Source organism: Anopheles merus, chromosome X (assembly GCF_017562075.2).
Source record: "Anopheles merus strain MAF chromosome X, AmerM5.1, whole genome shotgun sequence".
Taxonomy (NCBI): Eukaryota; Metazoa; Arthropoda; class Insecta; order Diptera; family Culicidae; genus Anopheles; species Anopheles merus.
The window spans coordinates 2,962,739-2,986,319 of NC_054081.1; the positions used below are offsets into that span (position 1 = coordinate 2,962,739).

General features: G+C 44.4%; 2 protein-coding genes across 2 annotated transcripts; one reads left to right on the plus strand and one right to left on the minus strand.

Annotated features, from left to right (window-relative positions):
- Nucleotides 1-10,321: 10,321 nt before the first annotated feature.
- LOC121593098 lies at nt 10,322-12,162 on the minus strand. The gene is made up of 4 exons (XM_041915172.1): nt 11,941-12,162; nt 11,042-11,850; nt 10,749-10,977; nt 10,322-10,682 (listed from the first exon to the last, which is right to left on the minus strand). The coding sequence occupies exons 1-4, from the start codon at nt 11,971-11,973 to the stop codon at nt 10,533-10,535; spliced, it is 1,221 nt and encodes a 406-aa protein (XP_041771106.1). The 5' UTR covers nt 11,974-12,162; the 3' UTR covers nt 10,322-10,532.
- Nucleotides 12,163-14,725: 2,563 nt separating this feature from the next.
- Nucleotides 14,726-20,751, plus strand: LOC121603411 (kinesin-associated protein 3). The gene is made up of 8 exons (XM_041932070.1): nt 14,726-14,964; nt 15,518-15,635; nt 15,785-16,175; nt 17,675-19,062; nt 19,141-19,306; nt 19,399-19,742; nt 19,828-20,066; nt 20,147-20,751. The coding sequence occupies exons 1-8, from the start codon at nt 14,822-14,824 to the stop codon at nt 20,184-20,186; spliced, it is 2,829 nt and encodes a 942-aa protein (XP_041788004.1). The 5' UTR covers nt 14,726-14,821; the 3' UTR covers nt 20,187-20,751.
- The last annotated feature ends 2,830 nt before the right edge of the window (nt 20,752-23,581 follow it).

Below are 23,581 nucleotides of genomic sequence, written 5' to 3' on the forward strand. Positions count from 1 at the left end.
ATTAAGCGAGAATTAAAGTGGGATACACAGCTGCAAAGTCCTTCTATAGTTCATAGCTGCTTTAACAATTTGCTGTTATCAGCATTGTATTGCACTATTGATGAGAAAACTCGCTCTTCTCAATGATTTGAATCAGAATATAAGGGTGATTCTAGTGATTTCCATCATTAACTCACTCATTTTAAGATTCATACAACAACAAAAAATACGGAATGTGAGTTGAATCTAAACAAGTGAGTAAATAAAATGTTCAAATAAACTCTTCGTGCCAATTGAAGTCCTTGGTGAGTCCTGTTGCTTGAAGTACTTGAACATGTTCAATTTGCAGTCGTTGTCACTAAATTGTGGCACTAAGGCATACCATTTTTACTCTAACGCGTCTATCATTGTCTGTAAATCAACAGTAGTTTTCTCTTATAGGAATCATCTTAGATTTACAAGGTATCTAAGCAGATTTATGACAACTGTATTTTAAAATACAAAATTACCAGTAAAAAGTTGTGTTGTGGTTTGTTTGTTACAAGACTAACAGCATTTAGTACATTCTCAAGACATTGTTTACGCCCAAAAATACATGTCTTTTTTCACTCCATTGAATCCTGCAATATTGATACACAAACTGTGATACAGTATAACAGTTGTTATACGGGTCTTTTTAACTAGGGTTGTTCTCTGTTTGGTGGCATCTAAATATTTGGGTTGTCTGCAACCAACGAGGCAGCTTTGAAAGCCACAAACACCGACATAGTAGTCATGGAGCTTTCAAGCAAAGCCATTGCGATGGATTTCTGTTTTGATGACTAAAAGCCAATTTAGAATCAAAATTTTCTGTGTGTTTTTATTCATCACATTCACTGACTATCAAACGCTAGTATCCCACGCACGCAATCCTATCCCAACCAATGAGGTCATTTTGGACCACACAGATTCAGACATTACGTTCTATTTTGCAAATAAAATGGTTGACCACAAGGTCACAAATTGAAGCCTCAGATACGAACATTATTGTGCACTGTCCAAAATTGAAGCCTCAGAGACAAACACGGATGAGTTGGAGACACACGTTTGATGGCAACGACACATCGCTGTAAAGATTAAGTCATCGTCTTTGCGTGCTTGTACACGAATTGTGTAAAAGTTTGGAAAATCAAGTAGGCAGGCAAACCTGCACCTACATAGGTTTGTCACAAATACGCAGTAGTTGTCAAGTTTCGTGAGCGACACATCTACAAAACGACTTGGTAAACCCTGTAAAGATCTTGGACGAATGGATACCTTGCTATGCGATCGCGATCGCGTAGAAAATTTGCTAGTCAGGTTTCTGAGTAAAGAAGAGGATACCTAGGGATTCGGTCAATTTTATGTAGAGGTTGGAGAAGTTACGGGTACAGAGGAATTCTCGATTTGTATACGCTCCTGTGGAATTTCCTCAATTCACCGAGCTTCTACGTTCCAAAGATTTTAAACTGAAAGCCTATTTGTGACCTACGTCCTGCTAAGTTCATCCCTTCGCATTATTCATTTACTGTTCCTAGTGATCCTTTTTCCAAGAACTCATTCAATCGAGTTGATCTGTTTCATTTCTACACTCTCGTACCTCACCTAAGTCATTCTTAAGCACATGATCTGTCTTAAGAGCAGTATTGAACAGGGATTGAGCTTCGCGTAATTAGCAAACTGTTAGTCCGGATAGTAAGTACGGTTTCCGGGCTCGTTTCCGGAATCGGCTCCGGAATTGGTTCCGGAATCGACATCGGCTCCAGAATCAGAATTGGCTCCGAAATCAGAATCGGCTTCGAAACGGAGTTGGTTTCAGCATCCGCATAAGAATAGACGTTTGGATCCAATAATGCTACGTATGGATAGCCGCAACGAATCCAAACTTACTTGTAACCGATCCATTCTCATGGAGATTCCCGGACTGATTTCAACATCTTAAACTTCTTATTTCAATTCAAGAACTGATCCTCATTCCGGAGCTAATTCCATTTCTGGAGTCAATCTTGATTCCATTACCGGGGTAATATGCGAATCTCAGGTCAATTCTGATTCCGGAGTCAATTTTGATCGCTTCATCGATTCCAGCATCAAATTCGGCTCCGGAATTGATTTCGAACATGGAATCGGAATCGTCCAAAAGCCATGGGCACAAACAAACAAGCAAGGTGACCATTGCAGAGAGATCTTGAACAGTACTCGGTAGTCCCCGAGATAAGCGGTTTTCTAACTTCTCCAGTTCTTTCAGCTGTAATTTGTACTGTAGTTGTAAACAGTAGTTCACTCTTTCTTTGTCATTATTATAGAGCTACTTGCTTGAAAGAGTGGTCGTTTGATTTACAATATTCCATAACATTGCCCAAAAGCGATAAATAATTGTTTCTGCTATTAGGCGTTGCTAGGTAGGCCTTTTTCTTCCAAAATGTGTGGTAAACATTATTCAGGACTAAAAATGGTTTTACAGATTTCAAAGTATTCGATGGGCATCAAATCTCATATGAAATTCCTTCAACTGGCAGCAATTGACGCCTTCGTAAGCAGAAGTAAAGTTTAGAAAATGCGCGTTACGAGCACTCGCCTACACAAAACACACACTTGTGCTTCAACGCAATTCTTCACGACACTTCCCTTTTCTGGCTATAGTTTTGCGTTCCACACGATTCATAGCATCGCAACTTATGCTTGCGTGATATTGCTCGGCATGCAAGGTTTCGCTCGTTAAGAGCGGTATTTATTGAGCATTTTATTGATGCAAAAAAAAACTCGTTTTAAGGATGTTCCACTGGAGGCAAGATGCTCTAAAGCGTAAGCCATATGGACCTGAACTGAATGCTTTGCTTAATTTTGCCATTCCGCGCCATAAATCGTTCCGTTTCTTCTTCGATCTTGTGGCCAAACATCGACACCGCTGAGAATCATGATGATCACGCAGCAAGCGTCCCTCCTTCCAATCAACGACGACGATGTTCGCCATGTTTAGGCGTTTGATTTCGCTCGAACATAAATCATGCTCCAGGATACAAAAAAGCACCCAAGGCTCAAAAGAACATCGACCTCCTTTTATTATAGATTACCTCCTTTAAAAAAGGCAAAAGCCAATTTTACCACCCCGCCCGCCACCTGCCCTCACCCCATCGCAAGGAAAACGGCAATGAGGCAGGCCCCGGTGCTGGCGGTTTCGGCATTCAAATAACTCGTTTCAGCCTGCAAACCAGGATTGATGCGGTATGTTCATAAATCGCGACTTTATTGCACTGGCTAATACCGGGCAATAAAAAACGCTCCTCACCCCCCCTCCCCCTCCATTACGGTGAGAGTTCCAGCAGTATTCCAATAGTTGCTACGGCAAATACAGCAAGAAGCAGAACGAAAACAAAGCAAACATCGTCCGGCCCTGGAATTGACTCACTCGAGCGGGCGGGAGGACCAAACGCCTGGGCCAGTGCTCTACCGGCACTGCTTAAATTAATACATTATTATGTTGCGGACCATTTTTGCGGGTCTAAAGGGCCCCGGATCGATACCAGTGGTGGGGTAGGGCGTGTGCCAGCCGTTTCAGCATTAGAGTAAACATGGCTGCGATCGGTTTAAAAGGTCAAGCAGTGGAGGTGATTGACAAAATAGAACGGAATAGAAGGGTACGCGCCACCCACCACGACGACGACGACTGCCAACCAACCCCGTTTGAAATGAATCCGTTCCCCGTTTTTTTTTGTCCAGTAGTGGGTAGTGTAGTGGGGTTTAAACCAGTTGAAGAGTTGTGCTTTTGGCAAACACGATTTTAAACACGCTTCTCACGCCCATCAACAACCCCACCACCCCTGCCCTCTCCCGTTGTGCTTGCCTGGTTTCAGTTTAAGCGTCGGTGGCGCTAAAAAAATGCAAACAAACAAACAAACATTGAGCATAAAGTGAGAATAACAAGACATTCCAGCAGATTCCGCGGGGAGGGGTAAGAGGGGGGGGGGGAAAGGGAGGTCCTAGGATGCCGTGCTTTTGAGCGCGGCGCAGCGGTCAATTACCTGACGCGATTTTGCGCTTCGTGCCGCGCCTCGGCGGCGTGCTCAGCAGCATTGCGGACGACGATTGGTAGCTGGCGGTTGTGTTGCTTTTATCATTGATAGCATTGTTATTGCTTATGTTGATCTTGTTGTTGGTGTTGGTTGTTGCACTGGTATTCATGTTGCGCTGGTTTGTGCTGGGCGGGCCGCCGCCGCCGCCGGTGGGGTGGGGGAAGCCGCGCGCTTTGCCGGACGCGGTTTTTTGGTTTGCAGGTCCCGTGTGCCCGTACGATTTTGCTGTTGTTGTTGTTGTTGTTGTTGTTGTTGTTGTTGTTGTTGTTGGGGTTTGCTTTTTTTCTTTCCAGCGCCGCGTTTATTCCGCGTTGCTGCTGCCACAACGCCGTCACACACACACACACACACACAATCACAGAGAGACACAGTTGGGGAGAACCGAGAAAGGGTTGTGGGAGAGCGGCGAGAAGCACGCGGTGTGTTCCGGGGGCAACACGAGACACTGAGGGGGGAATGGGGGGACCTAGTAGCACGCAAAGTTTTGATTGATAATTTTAGAACGTTGCATTATCACATTTTTCACGCTCGCAGCATAATCATGCTGACACGGAACACGGGAGGGGGTTGTTGTGTTTTTTTTTTTTTTTTTTTGGTTCCAGGTGCCGTAGTGTTGGTGTTTTCCAGCCAAACACGGAGCAGCGAGAGAGAAAGAGAGAGAAAAAAAAAGAAAAAAAAACACACACACACAAATCAGTCACGGAAGAATATTTCACATTTTCCCTCATCCTTTTACCACTCGGGTCCGACATAAGCACACCGTAATTTTTTTTTTTGAAAATATTTTCACACGAAACTATTTTTCCACACACACACACACACATACACGCGCGCACGCGACACGCCGTTCCGAATGTGATGCGGTGCTTCCGTAATTTCCGTGGGGGTGGGGGACGAGGAGGTGGCGCGCGCAAGAGAGAGAGAGAGAGAGAGAGAGAGAGAGAGAGAGAGAGAGAGAGAAGAGCGTTAGCGCTTGCGCATCTCAGTATTTGTACGCATTAATTGTGTGTACTCTGGGAAGGGGGAAGGGGGAAGTAGGAGGTCCGAGAATGCAGTCACTTGCGAATGGAGACACCTAGCGCTGGGCATATACCGATTCTCAACCCCCCTCCCTACTCCAACCCCTTTCCTTTCCTTTTAAAAACTCCTTCCTTCTCCCCGAATGTCACCGAATGTCCTTAAAATGCGAATGGAAAGCGCCTGGGTTTTTCCTTCTTCCCCCCGTTTTCGACGCACACGCCAGAATGTGGCACAGAATGCGTGTGTCTGTGTTTATTTTTTGTTTTTAGTTTTCCACCGCCAGTATATTTTCGGCACATTTTCGTGGTAGTATCGGGAGGGTGGGGGGGGGAGCGAGAACTCCACGCGGAAACGCCGTACGCTCCTGTCACTGCTGTAACACGCCGCTGCGGCGAGAGAAAAGATATCCCCCCCCCCCCCCCAGGTCACCCACTTTTGCAATGGAAACTGCGTAAGAAGGCTGTTCCTGCACGCTTTTCTTCTCGCGCAGACGGTTGCGCTCGGAGCGGGGGGGGCGGTATGCTGCTGTACCTAACCGACCACGCTATTGCTGCTATTTTCCGCAGGACCCGAGTTATTGGGGTATGTGCGGGAAGGAGAATGGGGAGGGGGTCGCATTTTTAGCTTGACCACCGGCACACACGCTGCACCCCATTGGTCCCCGTTCTGTGGGTGAGAGGGTGGGAAAGGAGGTTGGGGGTTTGTCTGCCCAAAAATAGATTTTTTTTTCTCTAAAGAAGGCCACCAACTGGAGGTTTAACAGTTCGTTTAGAAACGACGTTAAAAAAAGAAGCGCGCTACATGCTACTTGTTTAACTATTTCCTTCTTTCCCAAGCAAAAGGCCCACTATTAATACGTAACCATAGCGATATGCGGGGCCCCGTGTGTGCCTTTTTGTGTGGAATTCCACCAGCCTGGAAAGCACCGCAAATCGTCGTCGCAGTGGATTTTTGTATTTTACACACAACAACAACAAAAAAAAACTAACGCACTACACCATTTTCCAGGCGAGCGTACTGCAGCAGGTAATTTAATGAAGGGAAGGGGAGGGGAGGGGGCATGTGTGCTCTCTTTCTCTCTATCTCTCTCTGTCTTTCTCTCTCGCTTGATGCAGTCTTTTGCACGCACCGCTTGATGTGTGTATGTCTGCTGCTGGTGCTGCTTCACAGCACCTACACTACCGCGCCAACGAGGGAAAGATTTTTCTCTGCCCTCGGAACCGCAGTAGCAGCAGCAGCAGCAGCAGCAGCCCTACACTATTCTCGGGGAAGAAGAAGAAGAATAAAAAAGCATTTTTCTTCGCCCCCCCCCCCCGGCCGCACACACGTACAAGGGCAGGGGCCGCCCCGCCGCACACACCGTTTCTGTCAGCTGATATTAGCAGGCGCGCCCGCACCAAAACCACACCGAGAGCACTTAACAACTTAGCAAAACCACTTGAGCAACATAAGATACGGGGAAAAGAAGAAGAAGAAGAAGAAGAAGACAAACAACCCCCTTCGTAATGATTACTTTTGCACACTGCACAGCGCACGGCACACAGCACGGGCAGGGACGACAGCTTCGCGATGCGTTGTGCTCGGTTCGCCTCTGGTAGGGAAAATATGTATTGCTTCGCTAGCCTGTGAGCGATGCGTTTTGCCTGTGACAACTGGCAATTGTTTTGTGACAGCGGGAGATGGAAGAAGCAAGAAAACACAGAAGAAAGAAAAAGAAAACTCCATACGTGTAGGTATGTTTACACGGTATGCTTGACGTTTCGGTGCTATCCGTCATGGAGCCTACATTTGACTGCGAGAGCGTTTTTTTTTCGCTTCGAGATGGGATTAAATAATCTTAAATACCTCACTGTTTGCATGAGTTTTTCACATTTGCGTTTTTTTGTGGCATGAACCCCCGCCCCCACATTTTTTGTTCATGCAAAAAAGCAGTCAGTTGGCAAATCGGTTTATACCAGTTATACCAGTTCACTCGATATGACAAGGTCGTTGGTGAAAGAGATGACACAACACGTACGCGGAGCTACCGAGATGTCAGCGTGGGTCGAAAATCGTTTTCATTTGATCAATCGTTGGATATTTCAAATGAGCGAAGAAGGAACAAATCCATCAAACTCGGCATCAGGCATAAAACGTGAATATAATTTGATGTTGTTTTTTTGCGATGTTTATCTTCCCAAGTGCTATAAATCCCCTAAACGACCACGAAACGGGTTCTAAACGACTCAAGCTCTCTAGCTAAACGAAATATAGAAAGACTTGGTTTAGCAGACGGTGAACAACTCATGCATTCTAAACATAGCAAAAAGCCGGTGGCACCATCTGTTTGTGGGATATCCAACCAGTGGAGCTTCCTCGCTGGGAGGAGAGCTTTCTCATTTCTTCTGTACTGTTGTATGGTTTCGCATTGAAGTTATGCATCGCTAGATCATGTTTCGACCCAAATAGCCAAAATTGCTTAAGCAGCTCATTTTGGCACTCTAAAGATCGCTGCTCTAATTCGCCTTTTGCAGTAGATAAACAGCATCCAAGTTCTACGTGGGTCTTTCGAACAGCGCCTAAGCAGCTTCCTTAGGCCCGTGTCTGTGCTCCATCGCATGCGATTTTATCGCACGTGCTGTCAAACGCTTTTTCGTATAATATTGCGATTATTTGGATGATTTTAATAATATAACGATTATGAAAAATGAAGTTGAGATTGTTCCTACAAAACACCACACATTTAGTTTGACAGATAAAAACGGATGCGGCGTCCGACGAAATCAAATTTTTTTGATTCCATCGTACGACGAAATCGCACGTCCGACGTTATCTGTCAAATCCCATATAAAATTTTGACAGGCCTTCCGATAAAATCGCATCCGATGGAGCACAGACACGGGCCTTATGCCACGATGCCAGGGAATATTTTTCTTTGTGTTTTATTTCCAAGCAAGCGTCATCGATGAAATAAATAACAAGATTTGTTTCGTTTAAACACATATGTATATTTTTAAATCCTTTGTATTGATGAATTACACAAAATTTTACACAATTTACTGATAATTCACAATCACTTCACTCAATATTCATTCTTCAATTAACGAATCTTACTTGTGCAGCAGCAATGAGATTATTGCCGGCGTCCGTCTTTGACATTTTGACAAGAGCCATCTCGTACCGATGTCATGCATTAAAAAGCTATAAAGTTCCACCAAGTTCGGTACGCTTTATTAACAAGCCTTCAAGTTCCACCATGAACCCTACACATAGTGCTAATCAGCCGCAAAGTTCCAAAAAGTACCATGTGCCTGTTAAAAAGCTCCATAGTTCCGCAAAGTACCGTCTATCTCTTAATCAGCCACAAAGTACGATATCGGAACGATTTTTCGTTAAACAGCCCTAAATCAGCTATAAAGTACAAGCTGGCTATTTGGGTCATTAACAGTTGTTAAAACTATAGTTATTGATTACAATAATATTCAAGTAACGATTAATCCCCAAGCACCACAGATTAAGCTTAAACGACTGAAAAAATGAATATCCATATAAAAAAAATGAAAGCTCCACAGCTTCATTGGTTTGATCAATAGATGGCGTATTACAACTCATCATTATATTGCTATCCTTTTCTTGCAATGTGTTTCGCTATTATACCTATTATATAGCCTTCTAACTTTCCGAGCAAAAATCTATATGAATGGTCGTGTGGTCAGATACATGGGTATCAACACCAACGACCATTACTCAAATCTCACTTGCTTCAGTACTGGTGGTTTCCATTGGAGTTTAGTATTTAAACAATCGTATCGCCGTTCTAGTTCTAGCGATGCATAACTTCAATGCGAAACCATACAACAGTACAGAAGAAATGAGAAAGCTCTCCTCCAAGCGATGAAGCTCAACTGGTTGGGGTATCCCACCAACAGAGAGCGCCACCAGCTTTTTTGCTATTTTTAGAGTGAATGAGTCGTTTGCCGTCTGCTAAACGAAGTCTTTCTATATTCCGTTTAGGTAGAGAACTTGAGTCGTTTAGAAGCCGTTTAGTGGTCGTTTAGTGGATTTGTGGCACTTGGGTCGATTGATTCAAGGTGAATTAATCATAAAACTAGTGTATTATGTGTTTTTTTTTATATGAATTTGACATTTCTTGGATCATTATACGTGCAAATCGATTAACCGGCAACCGTCCGGTCCCGAGCTGCCCGGATAATCGACGTTCTACTGTATCTCGTACTGCGGATAAATTGCTGTACATTTGTTATTCCAAGTATTACACCAGTCGGTCGCGTGGATGACCAAAGTACAGTCAAAATGCTGCTTGGGAATAATATAAGGTGAGTAACGCTTCTCCATTGTAACGTAGAAGCCTGATATTAATTTTTGTCCACAGAGAAGAAGAAGAGATCCTGCATGATCGCGTACGTCAAAGGGTTCTTCAAACAGAAGCGAGAAGTCCATCCGGGCTTTGTTACAAACGGACGCCTTGTCTCTCTTCCACGGCGAAACGAAATTTGAGAGGGGAGATGAAAAAATGCAAAAAAACAAAGCATCCTGTTCCGTTCCCCCGACGTATTGAAACAAGGCAGGGCGTTTCCACGATAAAAAAAAAACTACAGTCGCATCATTTTGATTAAATGGTTTAAACTAGGAGTATTCAAACTACGGCTCGCGGGCTCCATGCGGTCCCTACTCATTCTAAAGGTAGCGTGAAAATGACCTTCAACAACGTTGATTGTGAAGCAATGCAGCCCGCGAACTGAAAAGTTTGGAGACGCCTGGTTTATGCAATTGTTACACTATGTTTTATTATTTTCGTACAATTTAAGGTCTGAACGAGGAGGAAAACAATAGTTGAAACGAACGGAATTAGACAATACATGATGATTGTAAAGCAAGCTTCAACAGATAATATGTTAAATAGAGTTCAACAGCAACGACAAACATGTACCGACGCGTTTTTGAAGCACCGTCGGCCCCAAAACAATGCCACTCAACAAAAACAGAAAGACGAAAAATCTGCCCGAGTCTCATTTAGGCAAAACAGTACAATCTCCCATTGCGTGCCCAGAAAAAAAAAGCTGTGAAGAAACCGAAAATGTGAAAACATGCTCTTACAGTTGTGTTTATAAAATGACAGAACAATAAAGTTTAAAAATTTTATCAATAATGGACATTTTTTGCTCACAATTTTGTGTATTTTTCTTTCGGGAAATCATGCAAAGAATTACACCATACATTATCGTTTCCTTACACGCTATTGAATTTTTATTCATATTTTGATTTTTTTTAAAGCAATAAGCATTGTTGGAAGCAGATAAGCGTACAGGGTAATGTAGCAAGCAAGCAAGCAAAACGGCCGCACTGCCGTACTTATTATATACAATAAAAAATGGCAATGAGAAATTTATTAAATAAATGTAAATGTTAAGGAACCATGATCAGATCACGAATTGTGGCTTATTACCAATCTCTGGCAATGTATTCAAGGACCTCATTTTCTTGCTTCTTGATAAGTTTTAAGGCATCTTGGCGAGTTGTAAATTTGTACCGCTTCATGAAAATACGTATAATCCATTCCATCAGCAGGGTGGAGGTAAAAAATTCAGTATACTGCAATATTGAGACGTAAGTGAGGTTTAGTTTTGAACATGTTTTTTTTCCCAGCAGTACCATTACCTTTCCATTCAGTTCAATTGGCACAAACTCATTTTCCAGTACTTGCATCATGGCCATCTTCTGATCCTCATTAAACAAGTGAGCAACGTCTGTATAGTAGACCAGCTCCTTATTCACCATCCACTGCTCTTCTAGCTGATCCTTGTGCTTCAGAAATATTTCGTGCAGCTCCTGCCTGTAACCGGCAAATGTGGCTAAGATTTCCGATTCAGGCATGTCGGTGCAATCACTGCAAAGCAATAAAAGGAGTTTTGAAAACTAATCGAAATAATTTAAATACATTCAGTACTTACAGCACTTTAGGTTTTTCTTGTTCCTTTTCAGCTTGATCGTTGTTTGTGGTTTTCTTAGCCTTGTGGATTTTCGTTTTGCTCGGCCCTGCCAAGTTTTCCTGCTTTCGTTTGTCTGCCATTTTCTGAAGGTGTGCAGCCTGCTCGGAAATGTTAGAATCGGGTGCGGATGAAGGACCGGGTTGGGAGCTATCGGCTATATCGGCTGACGATTTGTGGGTTCTTTTGATAAGGGTTGGGTGGACGGACGGAGCCTCGGGCGCGTGCTCTTCAACTGTGCGGCGAGGACGCTGTTTTACTGGTTTCGGATCGTTTCCTTCTACTCCGGTAGCGTCTTTCGGAGCCGCTTTATGAGCCGCGATCTGCGCTTTCATTCTTTTGTTCTCATCCATCAGTAGCTGAATAAATGTGTCGCAACGCTCAATCTTCTCTGCAAAATTACGCCCACGATCTCTTATTTCAACATAAAAGCAGCAGTGATGTAAATTATTGAAATCCTCTTGAAACAAAATGTTCAATTTGTTGCGATAGAAACAGTCCCGGAAGTTAACCCTCATTTCCAGGTAGGGACGCTCGGCACATTTAAAGTAATAATCCTTATTCTTGTCGTACGCCGGATCAATATTTTCACCAATCAAAGCCAAATTTTGGTCAAATATTTCACGAAGCTTCGGGTAGACGAACGATTGCCATATTTCGCTCGAGATAAACTTGTTTCGTTCCGCAAATCCAAACCCCACCCGGGAGCCCCTATACGGTGGATCTTCCACCGGCTTCACGACGATATTCACCAAAACGTACCTGTCGCCAAACTGGGATAAACGAATTCGCCAAACATCAGTCACAAAATGTTATACGGGTGTAATTTTTCAGAAATTGAGCAAAATAAATAACTTAAATACCTTTAGCTTCTCCACCAATTGCGAAACAGCCATTTTTGATGCGATTGACGCCCAAGCGTTCAGACGATATTTTGATCTCTATCTAAAGTATCATCTTCTTCTTACTCTGCAGCGTACAGTGGGGTTTTGTATGTCGTGTATAGTAGGTGGTTTAAAGTCATATTTAAAATGTATACCGTTTCCTTAACGTTTTCGACCACTCTGAACACATAACGATTGTTTAATGTGAATGTTGTGGTTATTATCTTAGTGACATATTTATGGCTTTATACCAGTTGGTCAGCTAACCCAAGCAACATATTAGATAGAGGTCTATGTAACCCTTAACCGGCGTTCCATAAAAAACCGTCCATCAAAAAAGACATCCAACTCAAACAAACGTATGTGACATACAGTAGAACATCTATTATCCGGGCAGCTTGGGACTGGATCAAGGTGTCTGTATATAGAAGGTTGTTTTTTATCGCTTCTGTTCTGACATCTGTTAATCCATGTATATCAATTTCTATTTACAAACAAAACCTACCTGACTATCACCGCAAATGTTCACCACGATTGAATTGCTGTCAAATGTATGCGCACGGTAAAATCGCCCATCGGTTAATCCACCCCCGGATAATCGTCGTTCTACTGTATAGGGAGGAGCATCGTAAGACATCTCGAACAAACAAGACAAACATCGTCTCGAACCTGTCAAATTTCATACATTTGTCACGTTCGATGTCTTCTTTCATTGGTGCCAGAGGGTCTAGAGTGGAGCGGTCAGAGACTCACCGCAAGTGATTTTGGCGATTTTGTATGCTACTTGGTAATAACAGCATCTACGATGATCACCGCATGCGTTTTTCACCGTGCGTAGACGTGCTCAGTGGATCAACCCTACCCGCAAATTTCCGTTAAATGCCTTCTAATCGCCTTATAATCGCCGGCGAATTGAAGGCGATCAGCAGTGCATTTAGCAGTAATTAAATGCCTTTGAAATATGTCATTGAAAAATTTCGCTTTTAATTTGAAATTTGAAATTGCAACTGTCAAAAGAAAACCTTACAAGCGTCTTCGGCACTGCGCTGTTGTAGTGTTCCCAGATATGTGCGTGAGATTCGATAGCACGATTTACATGTTATGTTCTCTTGCGTTAAGCTCTGAGCTATTTCACTTTATTAAATATGGTCTGCATTATTCGGTTGTTAAAGACCAACCCGTTGAAAGGTATTAATATATCAAACTTATTTCGATAACTCTAGTAAAAGGAAAAATGAGATACATTTTTCTCCCATCCTGATTATGAAGGGTAAACATAGTCATTATGATGTTTTTTAAAAAGGTTTTTAAAATTTCGCTTCACATAAATTTGATTTGTTCTAATTATAGCAAGAAAATATTAATTTAAAAAGAAATAATCACAGAAAAAAGATAATAAAAATTAGGATTTGAACACACGCTTTCTCGGTTCGGAACTAAAAGCGTTGTCACTACTCTAGTTGGCAGTTACATTAGTGAGGGTGCAAAACCAGTATATAAACAAGCTAAGATGGCGGCAAGTTATCTGTTCTCGTTGAATCAAAAAGTTGAAAGATTTCGAAGAGATCCCGTTTCAGTCGTGAAAGTTTCGGTTGAAATCTTTATTCGCCTTCTAAGGCGACTAAGGCCTTAAATGCCTTCTGAATGCCTTCAAAGCCGTTTAATGCTGGTAGGGAATAGCTCAATTAAACGAAACTGACATGAACTGTGAACGCGCATTTGAACTTGTAAATTGTAAAGGAATTAGGACTAACAAAAATATTATGTATACACTTTCAATTCAAAACAATTAGATTACATTTTTTTAAATCATTTATAAAACCACGTTGATTGGTGATATTCCAAGTGCAGTAATTATTTATTATTGACACAGAACATAGGAACCGAAAATCCTGTTTTATTATGAAGAATCTGGGGCAACTATAATAGTTCCGTTGCATTTCGGGTGAATTACTGCTGGGAGAACTTGTCTTGCTTTGACTCAATGAAATAAAAAATACTCGAACAGAACTCCAACATAAGCACACTCTAAAACCGAAATAGGCGGTTTATATGTTCGCGTGGCATCTACGTAACTAAAATTTGGGGGAACAAGCCAGAAAGAGGAAGAGTCAGACATAGCGAACATCAGAGCAAATGTCAGATGAATGCCAATGTCATGAGCAAGATGAAACGAAAAATGCCAAACAGTCATGTCACATTGATAAAGCAATTAGAAATTTATGTGTTTCATAAATTGGATAGCGTGAGTCACGACAGACACCACCAACTGTTTTGATTTATTTATTTATTTATTTATTTACCCAGTTTAGGAGTCATTTAGTCGCATTTGTGGCACTTGGGTAGTATGATGTTCGCTTAGCGTATAAGAAGCTCAATCGAATTCATTTTAGCTAGTAATATGAATACTGTTGTAAATATCGTCTGTAAAGCCACAGCTCGGTGCCCTTTGGACCTGCAAGGCATAGTGGCGTGAGAAACTGCAGTTGTCAACTTTTGCACATCCATTTCTCAGCTGCAATTGCGATGTATCTAGAAGCGCTCTGTTAGCTGATACGTTCTTTGTTTTCTATTGCTAGCACGTTTAGAAAAGCGAATAAAACCAACAGGAATGAAAACATGAATGAAAACTCTATTCCTGTGTTGTGGAAAAAAACCCCTAGAAAATAAAATCCCCGCACCGTGTAGACAGGCCTTCAGCACGCTCCCCTCCATCAGAAAGCGAATGACAGCGTGCGGTTGAACCGTGCCGCACCGCTTATTCGGCCCTGCGAGCGAGCAAAACACCCCGGTTGAACCGTCGCTGGGTGCTGGGCACAGTGCAAAACCCTCGGAAGGAAAAGTGATAGTTTTGCGTTGTATGCTGTTGGCCAGCTTTTTGCACCTGCTAGCGGGATTAGCGTTGTGTTTCTTTACCGTACACTACATCTACTACATCGTAACAGCACTGTATCGGTTTTCTGGCGCTCAGATGCAATCGGAGGATGCGAAATACATTAAAAAGTGAGTAAGGCAAAGGGGGCGACGCACCCACACACACACACACACAGGCGCGCGCGGGGTAAACTAAAAAACCTTCGCAAGGCACCCACCCTCGTTTGAAGAAAGGCACAGCAACGAAGTGATTGCACCCCATCCGTTTCGGTAGGGGGGTTTGGTGGTTTATCGATTTTTTTTTGTGCTGTCCTCCTGCCACCCCTCTCCAGTCGCCCAAGGGTAGGACTGGTCGTTAGAAGCTGCAGAAGAGCAACACAGCACCCGACCGTTGGGCAATTTGGCAATTACTCGTATTCAGCTTTTTGGTAACCTCGGGGTTGGGGGAAAGCCGCGAAATTGCAAGAACAAACCGTCTAATATTCTACCAGTTTCACAACGAGGCGAAAAACCAGACGCATTGTGGGGAAGCTTTCCCGATGGTTCCAAAATCGATCGATAAATGAGAAAGAAAAAAGTGTATAAAGCAACTCCTATCAACCAGCTGGCAGCGACCGTGTTTGGTGTTGACTCTATAATTTAGTTTTTTCACCCCCCTCCTCCCCCACTACTATCAAACCAGACGATGGAAGGGAGGAACTGTCGAACCTCATCCCACGGAAAAGGCACTCATTGTAAACTACAAGCTAGAAGCGGCCGTCTTCGGTGACCCTGGCGATCCCATGTTGGAGGATAAAAAGGTACGTCTGTACGTCCGCAAGCACACACACCTACCCACAGCGGAAGTGTGCAAATTAAGAAAACGAGGTGTCATTTCGCAACGGTAGCCTGTTGTGTTTCGTGGAAAAACGTTTAAAATAATCGATTTCTATCTTTTATCGCTTTACAGGACTGCCAGCGGATCATTCGGCTCAAGTCGCTCAACTCGAAGACCGATCCGGCCGTGCTGGCGCGGGAGGTGGTGGACAAGTGCGACCTGATCCACAAATCGCAACTGTGCGATATTGAGCAGATCATCTACTACCTGAAGAACCGGAAGGTGGTGGAAACGCCGGTCGTCGGGGCGGCCGGCGGTCACCACAACCACCACCAGCAGCGGTCCGTTTCGCGCATCTCGGACAAAGCGAGCGCACCGGTCGACACGGAGAAGGCGTCGATCCGCAACGTGGACGACTACATCGAGCTGCTGTACGAGGATTTGGCGGAGAAGGTGAAGGGCTCGCGGCTGATACTGCAGCTCGCCCGCGATCCGGACAATCTGGAAGAGTTGGAGAAGAATGGTAAGGGACTGAAAGGGCCGAAAATGAAGAATGGTGAAATTAAACATTTAGTATGCTTGAGACTCGACGACAAATGATAATTGCGATCCTTGGATTGGATCAACCATTGAGCATAAAATTGCTCTAACTTTCAGTTTAAAAAAAAAAAAAAAAAACAAAATAGTGAAAAAGCCCCCATTCGCTCCATAGCAACGCCCGCGGGCTAAACATAAACCATGCTTAATTTATCTGTCAAGAATTTTCCACCGCTTTTCATCATTTTGCTCGCACGGTCGACGCGTCTACTGCACGCTTTCATAGATCTTGGTTTTGGTGTCGATGACCGACTGGCATGCGTGGAACGAACAGATCACGTAGACAAGTTCAAGCTCTACTACTTGATGGGCTTGTATGAAAACTAGTAAACTGTTGTTCGAAGCAAAGTAACTTTGTTTTCTTAGCTATTTTAAACTCGACATCGAGACAACTTGATTGCAAGAATAGAACGCTATTCAATCCACTAGTGTTTGCGGAGTTTAGAGGCAACGGTTGCAAACTTCTGCAACATTGGACTCTTTCCCAGTGCTGCAAAATGTCGTGAGCATCACGAGATGTTCAACAACGAAAGCACGGAACATATCCGTGGTAGCTTGCTGCTCATTGCTGATACTCAATGACAGTGCGTCATGACACACCGAACACGACATGCACCTGCTTGATTCAAACGCGATACTCTGACTCACAAGCATAATCATCAGCTTTTTCTGGCTGTGAACAGTGCTCACGTACAGAAATGAGATGATCAGAGGTGAGACTCAAACAGTTGATGGTCCAATCACATGCTTGATGACATTTTGTTTAGCACCCAACTCTTGGTCAGTCACTTGGTCACGACATTTTCTGTCGGTGATAATCACGACATTCTTGGAACATGGTTTGATTGTCTGTCGGGTCAAACAGAGCGAGAAAACATGCTCGTTTTGTTTTTTGGGACCGCTCGCACGCACTGCATATTTCCCAAGACTATTGGGATGACTACCGACAGAAAATGATGACCAAATGAGTGACCAAGAGCTGACACAAATTGTCACCAAGCATGTGATGGATGCAACAACTGTTTGAGTCTGTCCCCTGATCATCACAGTAGTGCTCGTGACGCTGACATAATTTTGTTTCAGCCGGAATTTGTCATGACTATTTCACTGACATTTTGCTTAAATGATCACAGTAAAAAAAAAGGTTCTGACATAGCGACAGACCAAGCGATGGTCGCAAAAATGTCACGAAGCATGCATTGACATCCACACCAATCGTTTTGAGTATCACTTGTGATTATCACTATTGAGTACGTGATGCTGACATTGATTTTGTTTCAGTCAGATTTTCTTATGACATTGACATTGACATTTTGCAGCACTGATGTCTACCCTTAAGCATTAAACTGTACCATTGTACCGACTGTTCCTTTTTTCACAACCCATTTTGTTTCCTGCGCTCTCTTTTTCGCTCACCCATCCCAGAAGCGGTACTGAGTGCGCTTTCGCGCGTGCTGCGCGAAGACTGGCGCCGGTCGCTCGACCTGTCGACCAACATCATCTACATCTTTTTCTGCTTCTCGACCTACACCAACTTCCACTCGGTGATAGTGAACTACAAGATCGGGTCGCTGTGCATGGACGTGATCGACTACGAGCTGCGCCGGTACGATCAGATGAAGCACGACATTGACGCGCGCAAAAGCATGTCCGCGAGCAGCTGCAGCACGGGCAGCGGCAAGGAGCGGGACCTGGACGGGGGCGTCGCGGGCGGCGGCAAGAGCAGCACCGAGCAGCTGGACACGATCATCGACCAGGAGAAGCCGAAGGAGATGGAGCCGCCGCGGCGGCGCATCCCGGAGCTGAAGCAGCGGCCCAAGTCGGGCAACTGGAGCGGCAGCCTGATCGGGAGCGGCATCAGCCTCAACAGCCCGCTTACGAAGGCCCACTCGATGAACAACAGCTACCACGAGCAGCTGACGAACGAGGCCAGCCCGACGAGCCAGGGCGGTTTCGTCAGCCCGATCACCAGCTCCAACTCGACCGAGTCGATGAATGCCGGCGGCGGTGGCGGCAGTGGATCGCACACGCCCGGCTCGGATACCACGGTGGCGGTGTGCGAAAAGCCGGACCCGCGCAAGCTGAAGGACGATTACGACAAAATCAACAAGCAGTTCAAGCTGTTCGTCCGCAAGCAGGAGCAGCTGCTGCGGGTCGCCTTCTACCTGCTGCTAAACATTGCGGAAAACGTGAAGCTCGAGGAGAAGATGCGCAAGAAGAACATCGTCAAGATGCTGCTGACCGCGCTCGAGCGGCAAAACTTTGACCTGCTGGTGCTGGTCGTCACCTTCCTGAAGAAGCTCTCGATCGTGCTCGACAACAAGGAGGAAATGTACGAGCTGAACATCGTCGAGAAGCTGCCGCGGCTGCTCCAGTCCCAGAAGGATCTGGTGCAGATGACGCTCAAGCTGCTGTTCAACCTGTCGTTCGATGCGCGGCTGCGGGCGAAGATGATACGCGTCGGGCTGCTGCCGAAGCTGGTCACGTTCCTGAGCGACGACAAGCACCACGGCATCGTGACGAAGATCCTGTACCACATGAGCCTGGACGACAAGGTGAAGTCGATGTTCACTTACACCGACTGCGTGCCGGTCGTGGTGGACATGCTGCTGCTGAACCTGAACCAAAAGTCCGACCCGGACCTGATTGCGCTCGGCATCAATCTCGCGCTGAACCGGCGCAACGCGGCCATGATGATCGAGAACAACCGGCTGCACAGCTTGATGTCGCGCGCGTTCAAGTGCCAGGACACGCTGATCATGAAGATGATACGCAACATCTCGCTGCACGACACGCTGCGGCCCCACTTTGTGGTAGGTATTGCATTCGGTGTCCTTGAAGATCCCGGAAGAATTAAATGAATACATTACACCTTTCGCCGCACCCGACAGGACTTTGTGGGCGATCTGGCCAAAATTCTAACCGAGTGTGACGAGGAAGAGTTCTCCGTCGAGTGTCTCGGCATACTGGGCAACTTGGCACTGGCCGATCTCGATTATTCCCAAATCATACACAACTTTAACCTTATACCGCTGATACGAAACATGCTTGTGCCAGGTAATGCCGCAATTATTGCCCTGCCTTGTTGGTTTGAGCGTTTCGAATAAACGTTTGCTTTTCCTCGTTTGCTGCCTGCTATCGCTGGCTAGGTAAATACAAGGACGATCTGGTACTAGAGATGGTCGTGTTCATCGGCACGTGCGCACTGGACGAATCATGCGCTATGCTGCTGTGCAAAGCGGACGTGATTCTGTCCCTGATCGAGCTGCTGAAGGCGAAGCAGGAGGACGACGAGATGGTGCTGCAGATCGTGTTCGTGTTTCAGCAGGTGCTGCGCCACGAAAGCACCCGCTGCTACATGATCAAGGACACGGAGTCGCCCGCCTACCTGATCGATCTGATGCACGACAAGAACGAGGAGATACGGCGCGTGTGTGACGTCTGTCTGGACATTATCGCCATCACCGACACGGAATGGGCATCGCGGATAACGGTACGTCGCGTCGGTCCACCCTGGCACGTTTGCATTTCTTCATTCCTCGCTTGTGTGTGTGTGTGTGTGTGTGTTTGTTTTGCAGCTGGAAAAGTTCCGCAACCACAACAGCCAGTGGCTCAGCATGGTGGATTCGCAGGAAAGCGCGGACGACATTCAAACGTACGGACCGATCGAGGACGACGAGGCCGACCTGCCCACCTATCTCACCTCCGAGTATCTCGATCAGCTGTACCTGCTCGGTGGCGACGGGGCGGACGAGAACGACTGCAACAAGCACCGGTCCGGCTCGTCCATGTCTAACTACAGCCGTCCGGTCAGCCGGTAAGTGCCGATACAAGTAACGCATTTGAGGGGGGCGATGCAATTAAACACGAACAAATGTGTTCTACCACCATTCACAGCTACAGCCGCGATCTAGAGGATATGGAAATTATTCACTAAATCGTTCTGCCAGTGTTAGCGAGGGTTCTGCACACAAGGGTAAGTATAGTGGACTATGAAGCAACGGAAAACGGAATGATCCCTGTGTGAACGCAACGACGAGACACGCACGTGAACGTTTCTCGCATGATGTAAAGATGTTTTACGGCGCAGCGTTACTAATTTTCAGTCTAATACTCACGTTGACACACTTCCCCCGCCCCATGCTGCCGTAGCAAAGATGTGTATTATTACTACTAGTTTTCTTTTTGGTATTGAAAAAAAAAATGCAAGCAAATCCGTTAGGTCGTGGGGGAAGGTGGTGTGATAGGGTTAAGCAGTAGGCCTGGTTGTGGCTGTCGCTTGACTGTCTCTGTGGTGCTTTATTTTGTATTTTTTAAATAGTCATTTTCATCCATGTGCCTAGCAGTATCTTTATCCGTGACTGAAATAAGAAGCGCAGCAACTCGGCTGCAGGGTACTGAATATGTCTCGAGTGCCAGTAGAGGCCGGCATGATCGCGTAGCTCGTTACGCCAATTAGAGGACGAAGAAGTATGATAAAGGATGCGGCTAAAGAAGCTTAACTAGAGTCTATTAGATGTATTGCTTTTTTGTTTTAATTTAAGTCAAACCCGCGATCATGCTTACGATCCGGTTGGTGTGATTATTGTTTTGTTTAACAGCAATGTACCGATAGTATTATGTTCTCTACTCTTCGGTTTTGCCTAGCAATTAACGTGTGTGATGATTGTTTTTCCCCTCTTCGCCCAAACTTGGTTTTCAAAAACGCAACAATTACTCGTGTGTACGGGGTGGGGAGGATTTATTAAAAAAGTCTGCTTTTTCAAAGAAATAAAAATATTTAAAATTAAATAAAACCACTTTCGTCGGTATAAAGCGCAAACCTACCACGTGGCCTGTTTCTTCTTCTTCCTTTTTTTTTTTGAAAGAATTGTTTGGTAAACTTGTTTCTTGAACACGAGAAGATTAAATTGAATCAAAACGGTTAATTTATTCTACAATCTTATATAAAGTAGTGTTGGGTTTCAGGAATCTTTCGTCAAGATTCATTGAGGGATGAGTGATTTGAATCTCGAATCGAATCTCCAAAGATCAATGAATCACTAAAGATTCGTGAATCTCTGAAGATGCTTGAATCTCCAAGGATTCATTAATCTCTTAGGTATCCATTAAGATTCATGCATCTCCAAGGATCCATGAATCTTTAGAGATGTATGATTTTAAAAATATTGAATTTGCCCGATCCCCTACAGTGGAACAGTGGTTAACTCGCACGACCTAACAACATGCCCGTCGAGAGTTCAAGCTTTGCATGGATCGTCTCCCCGTAGCAAAACAAACTATCTGGCTGTGTTGTATATACCAAGAAGTCTCGAAAGTCTACATAGGCTGGCATGACCGCAGAAGAAGAGTAATAAGAACCCCAAGTTCTGTGAATGTTTCGAGATTTATGAATCTCTAGAGATTCGTAAATCATTCGAGATGTAATGAATCTTTTGAGATCCATGTATCTTTCGAGCATCATGAATCTTTCCAATCGAGATTCAGATTCATTGAATTATTTCAAAGAATCATTCAGATTCATGAATCTAAATCAGATTTACCCAACACTATTAGCAACCATACATTATAACCGGCAAGAATTCCAACGCCAAATTCAAAACTAATCTTTCCGCTTTCAGTGGGGTTCGGGTTTCGAGCAGGATGTTATCACTATGCTAGCGCATATCTCCATCTATCTGTATGAAAATTCCGTATCGATAAAAAAAAAGAAGTAACAAATCACTCTCTAACGCACACCTGTTTCTCTCGCTGCGTTGTTACACTAGAACACAAGTAGGACACGGTGGAGATTACTTTTAGTTTAAGTGCGTTAATTTTGAATTGTATTACAGGGTTTTCCAAGTCACTTTCGAATGTGCGCACGCAATTATTCACCGTCTTCAAGGTGTTTTTCAACAGCTGTTAAATGGTGTATTTGCTTCATATTTCAGTTATTACACATGATTTTCAACACACTACAAAGAACTGTCAAACTCAATCCAACTTGAGACGTGTTGAAAATCATGCTGAAGAAAGTAAAAGTTTTGATGATGGAAATGAAATACAGTGGAACCCCTCATAATGAGTAACATCTCACGGATTACTGTCGCCACTTGGAGGTGTTCCACATGGTTGTGATGCATATGAAACTCAGATATCTCCATTTTTTTATTACTTGAAACCAATTATTTCGCTTTTCATATAAATTGTATGAAAAAGAACCTCTCGCATAACGAGCGAATCATTGGAACGGATTAAACTCGTTATTAGGGGTTCCACCTTTGGTTTAACATCTTGTAACGTTTTCATTCGAAACTGACTTGGAAAAGCCGGTATCTTACCGTTTAGCTGGGGTTGAGAATACATTGAGAAATTATGTCGCTAACATGTAAAACATATCGTTTGTGCGGTGAAACACTTCCTCAAGGTGAAAAACGGTAAAGGTAAAAGTGAAATAGTGTCCTTCCTAGTCTAATCACTGCGCGCCACGTTTTTTTTGTGTGTGTATATTTTAATCCACTTGCAAGGTCACCAGTGGGGCCGGGGCCTGCTGCACTGTGTGCCTTGCTTTTTTCATTGGTTTCGTTTTGATTTGCTAAATATTTTGTGTTTAGCGCTCCGCGCTTTGAACATAACTGCGACAGTGACCCTTCGCGCGGCTATACTATCGCGATAAGGCTTAGTTTGTAAATATGGCCGGTAATGATCAGCAGCAGGACGACACCGTTTGATGTACGTCAACAATCGGAGGCGCGCGCACGCGTGCTCTGATGGTGGTGTGTACAGTGCGCTGCTAATTTAGTGCACCCTTCTCCCGGCGGTCGCCCGTAGTGCTCCATCGTACGATCGTGGCTGGAATATGTAATCTCTCCCAAGATGGAATCGTGGGGGGACAATTTTTTTTTGCTAGCGTGCTACAAAATGTGCTCTTGGCGGCTATGTTTGTTCCTTGTACCGTAATGTTTAGGGTTTTTTTTTCTGTTGTCAAATATAATTTGTAGGTCCACTTCTTCCAGCCATCGACGTCAAGCCCCCGTGACGTGGATGAACTGTGGTGAACTTTCAATGCGCTGGGGCGCCCTAATCCTGCCTCCAACGGATTCTGCCCGAACCGCCAACGATGGCCAAGTGGAGGTAAGTTTGTATTGTTTCACATTTTTGTTCGGCTCTTCTGTATTCTTTCTATCGCTGCTAGCATACGAGACGATAATTCTAACAATTGCGTGTGTGACTGTGTATTTATTTTCTTTCTTTTTCTTTTCTTTGAAGAATAACATACGACACCAATCCCTCGGCAGGGTTATCAGTTGTCTGTAAATATTTCATCTCGCGATAATTTTCCTATCGTCG

Bases quoted from the DNA above. Each gene is read 5' to 3' on its own strand.
- LOC121603411 (XM_041932070.1), top strand. From the start codon at position 14,822: ATGCTGTTGGCCAGCTTTTTGCACCTGCTAGCGGGATTAGCGTTGTGT. The intron at 16,176-17,674 runs GTAAGGGACTGA...CACCCATCCCAG, and splicing joins GGAAGAGTTGGAGAAGAATG to AAGCGGTACTGAGTGCGCTT. The intron at 19,743-19,827 runs GTACGTCGCGTC...TTTGTTTTGCAG, and splicing joins AATGGGCATCGCGGATAACG to CTGGAAAAGTTCCGCAACCA.
- LOC121593098 (XM_041915172.1), bottom strand. From the start codon at position 11,973: ATGGCTGTTTCGCAATTGGTGGAGAAGCTAAAG. The intron at 11,851-11,940 runs GTATTTAAGTTA...CGTTTATCCCAG, and splicing joins AATTGGTGGAGAAGCTAAAG to TTTGGCGACAGGTACGTTTT. The intron at 10,978-11,041 runs GTAAGTACTGAA...ATTGCTTTGCAG, and splicing joins CAAGAAAAACCTAAAGTGCT to TGATTGCACCGACATGCCTG.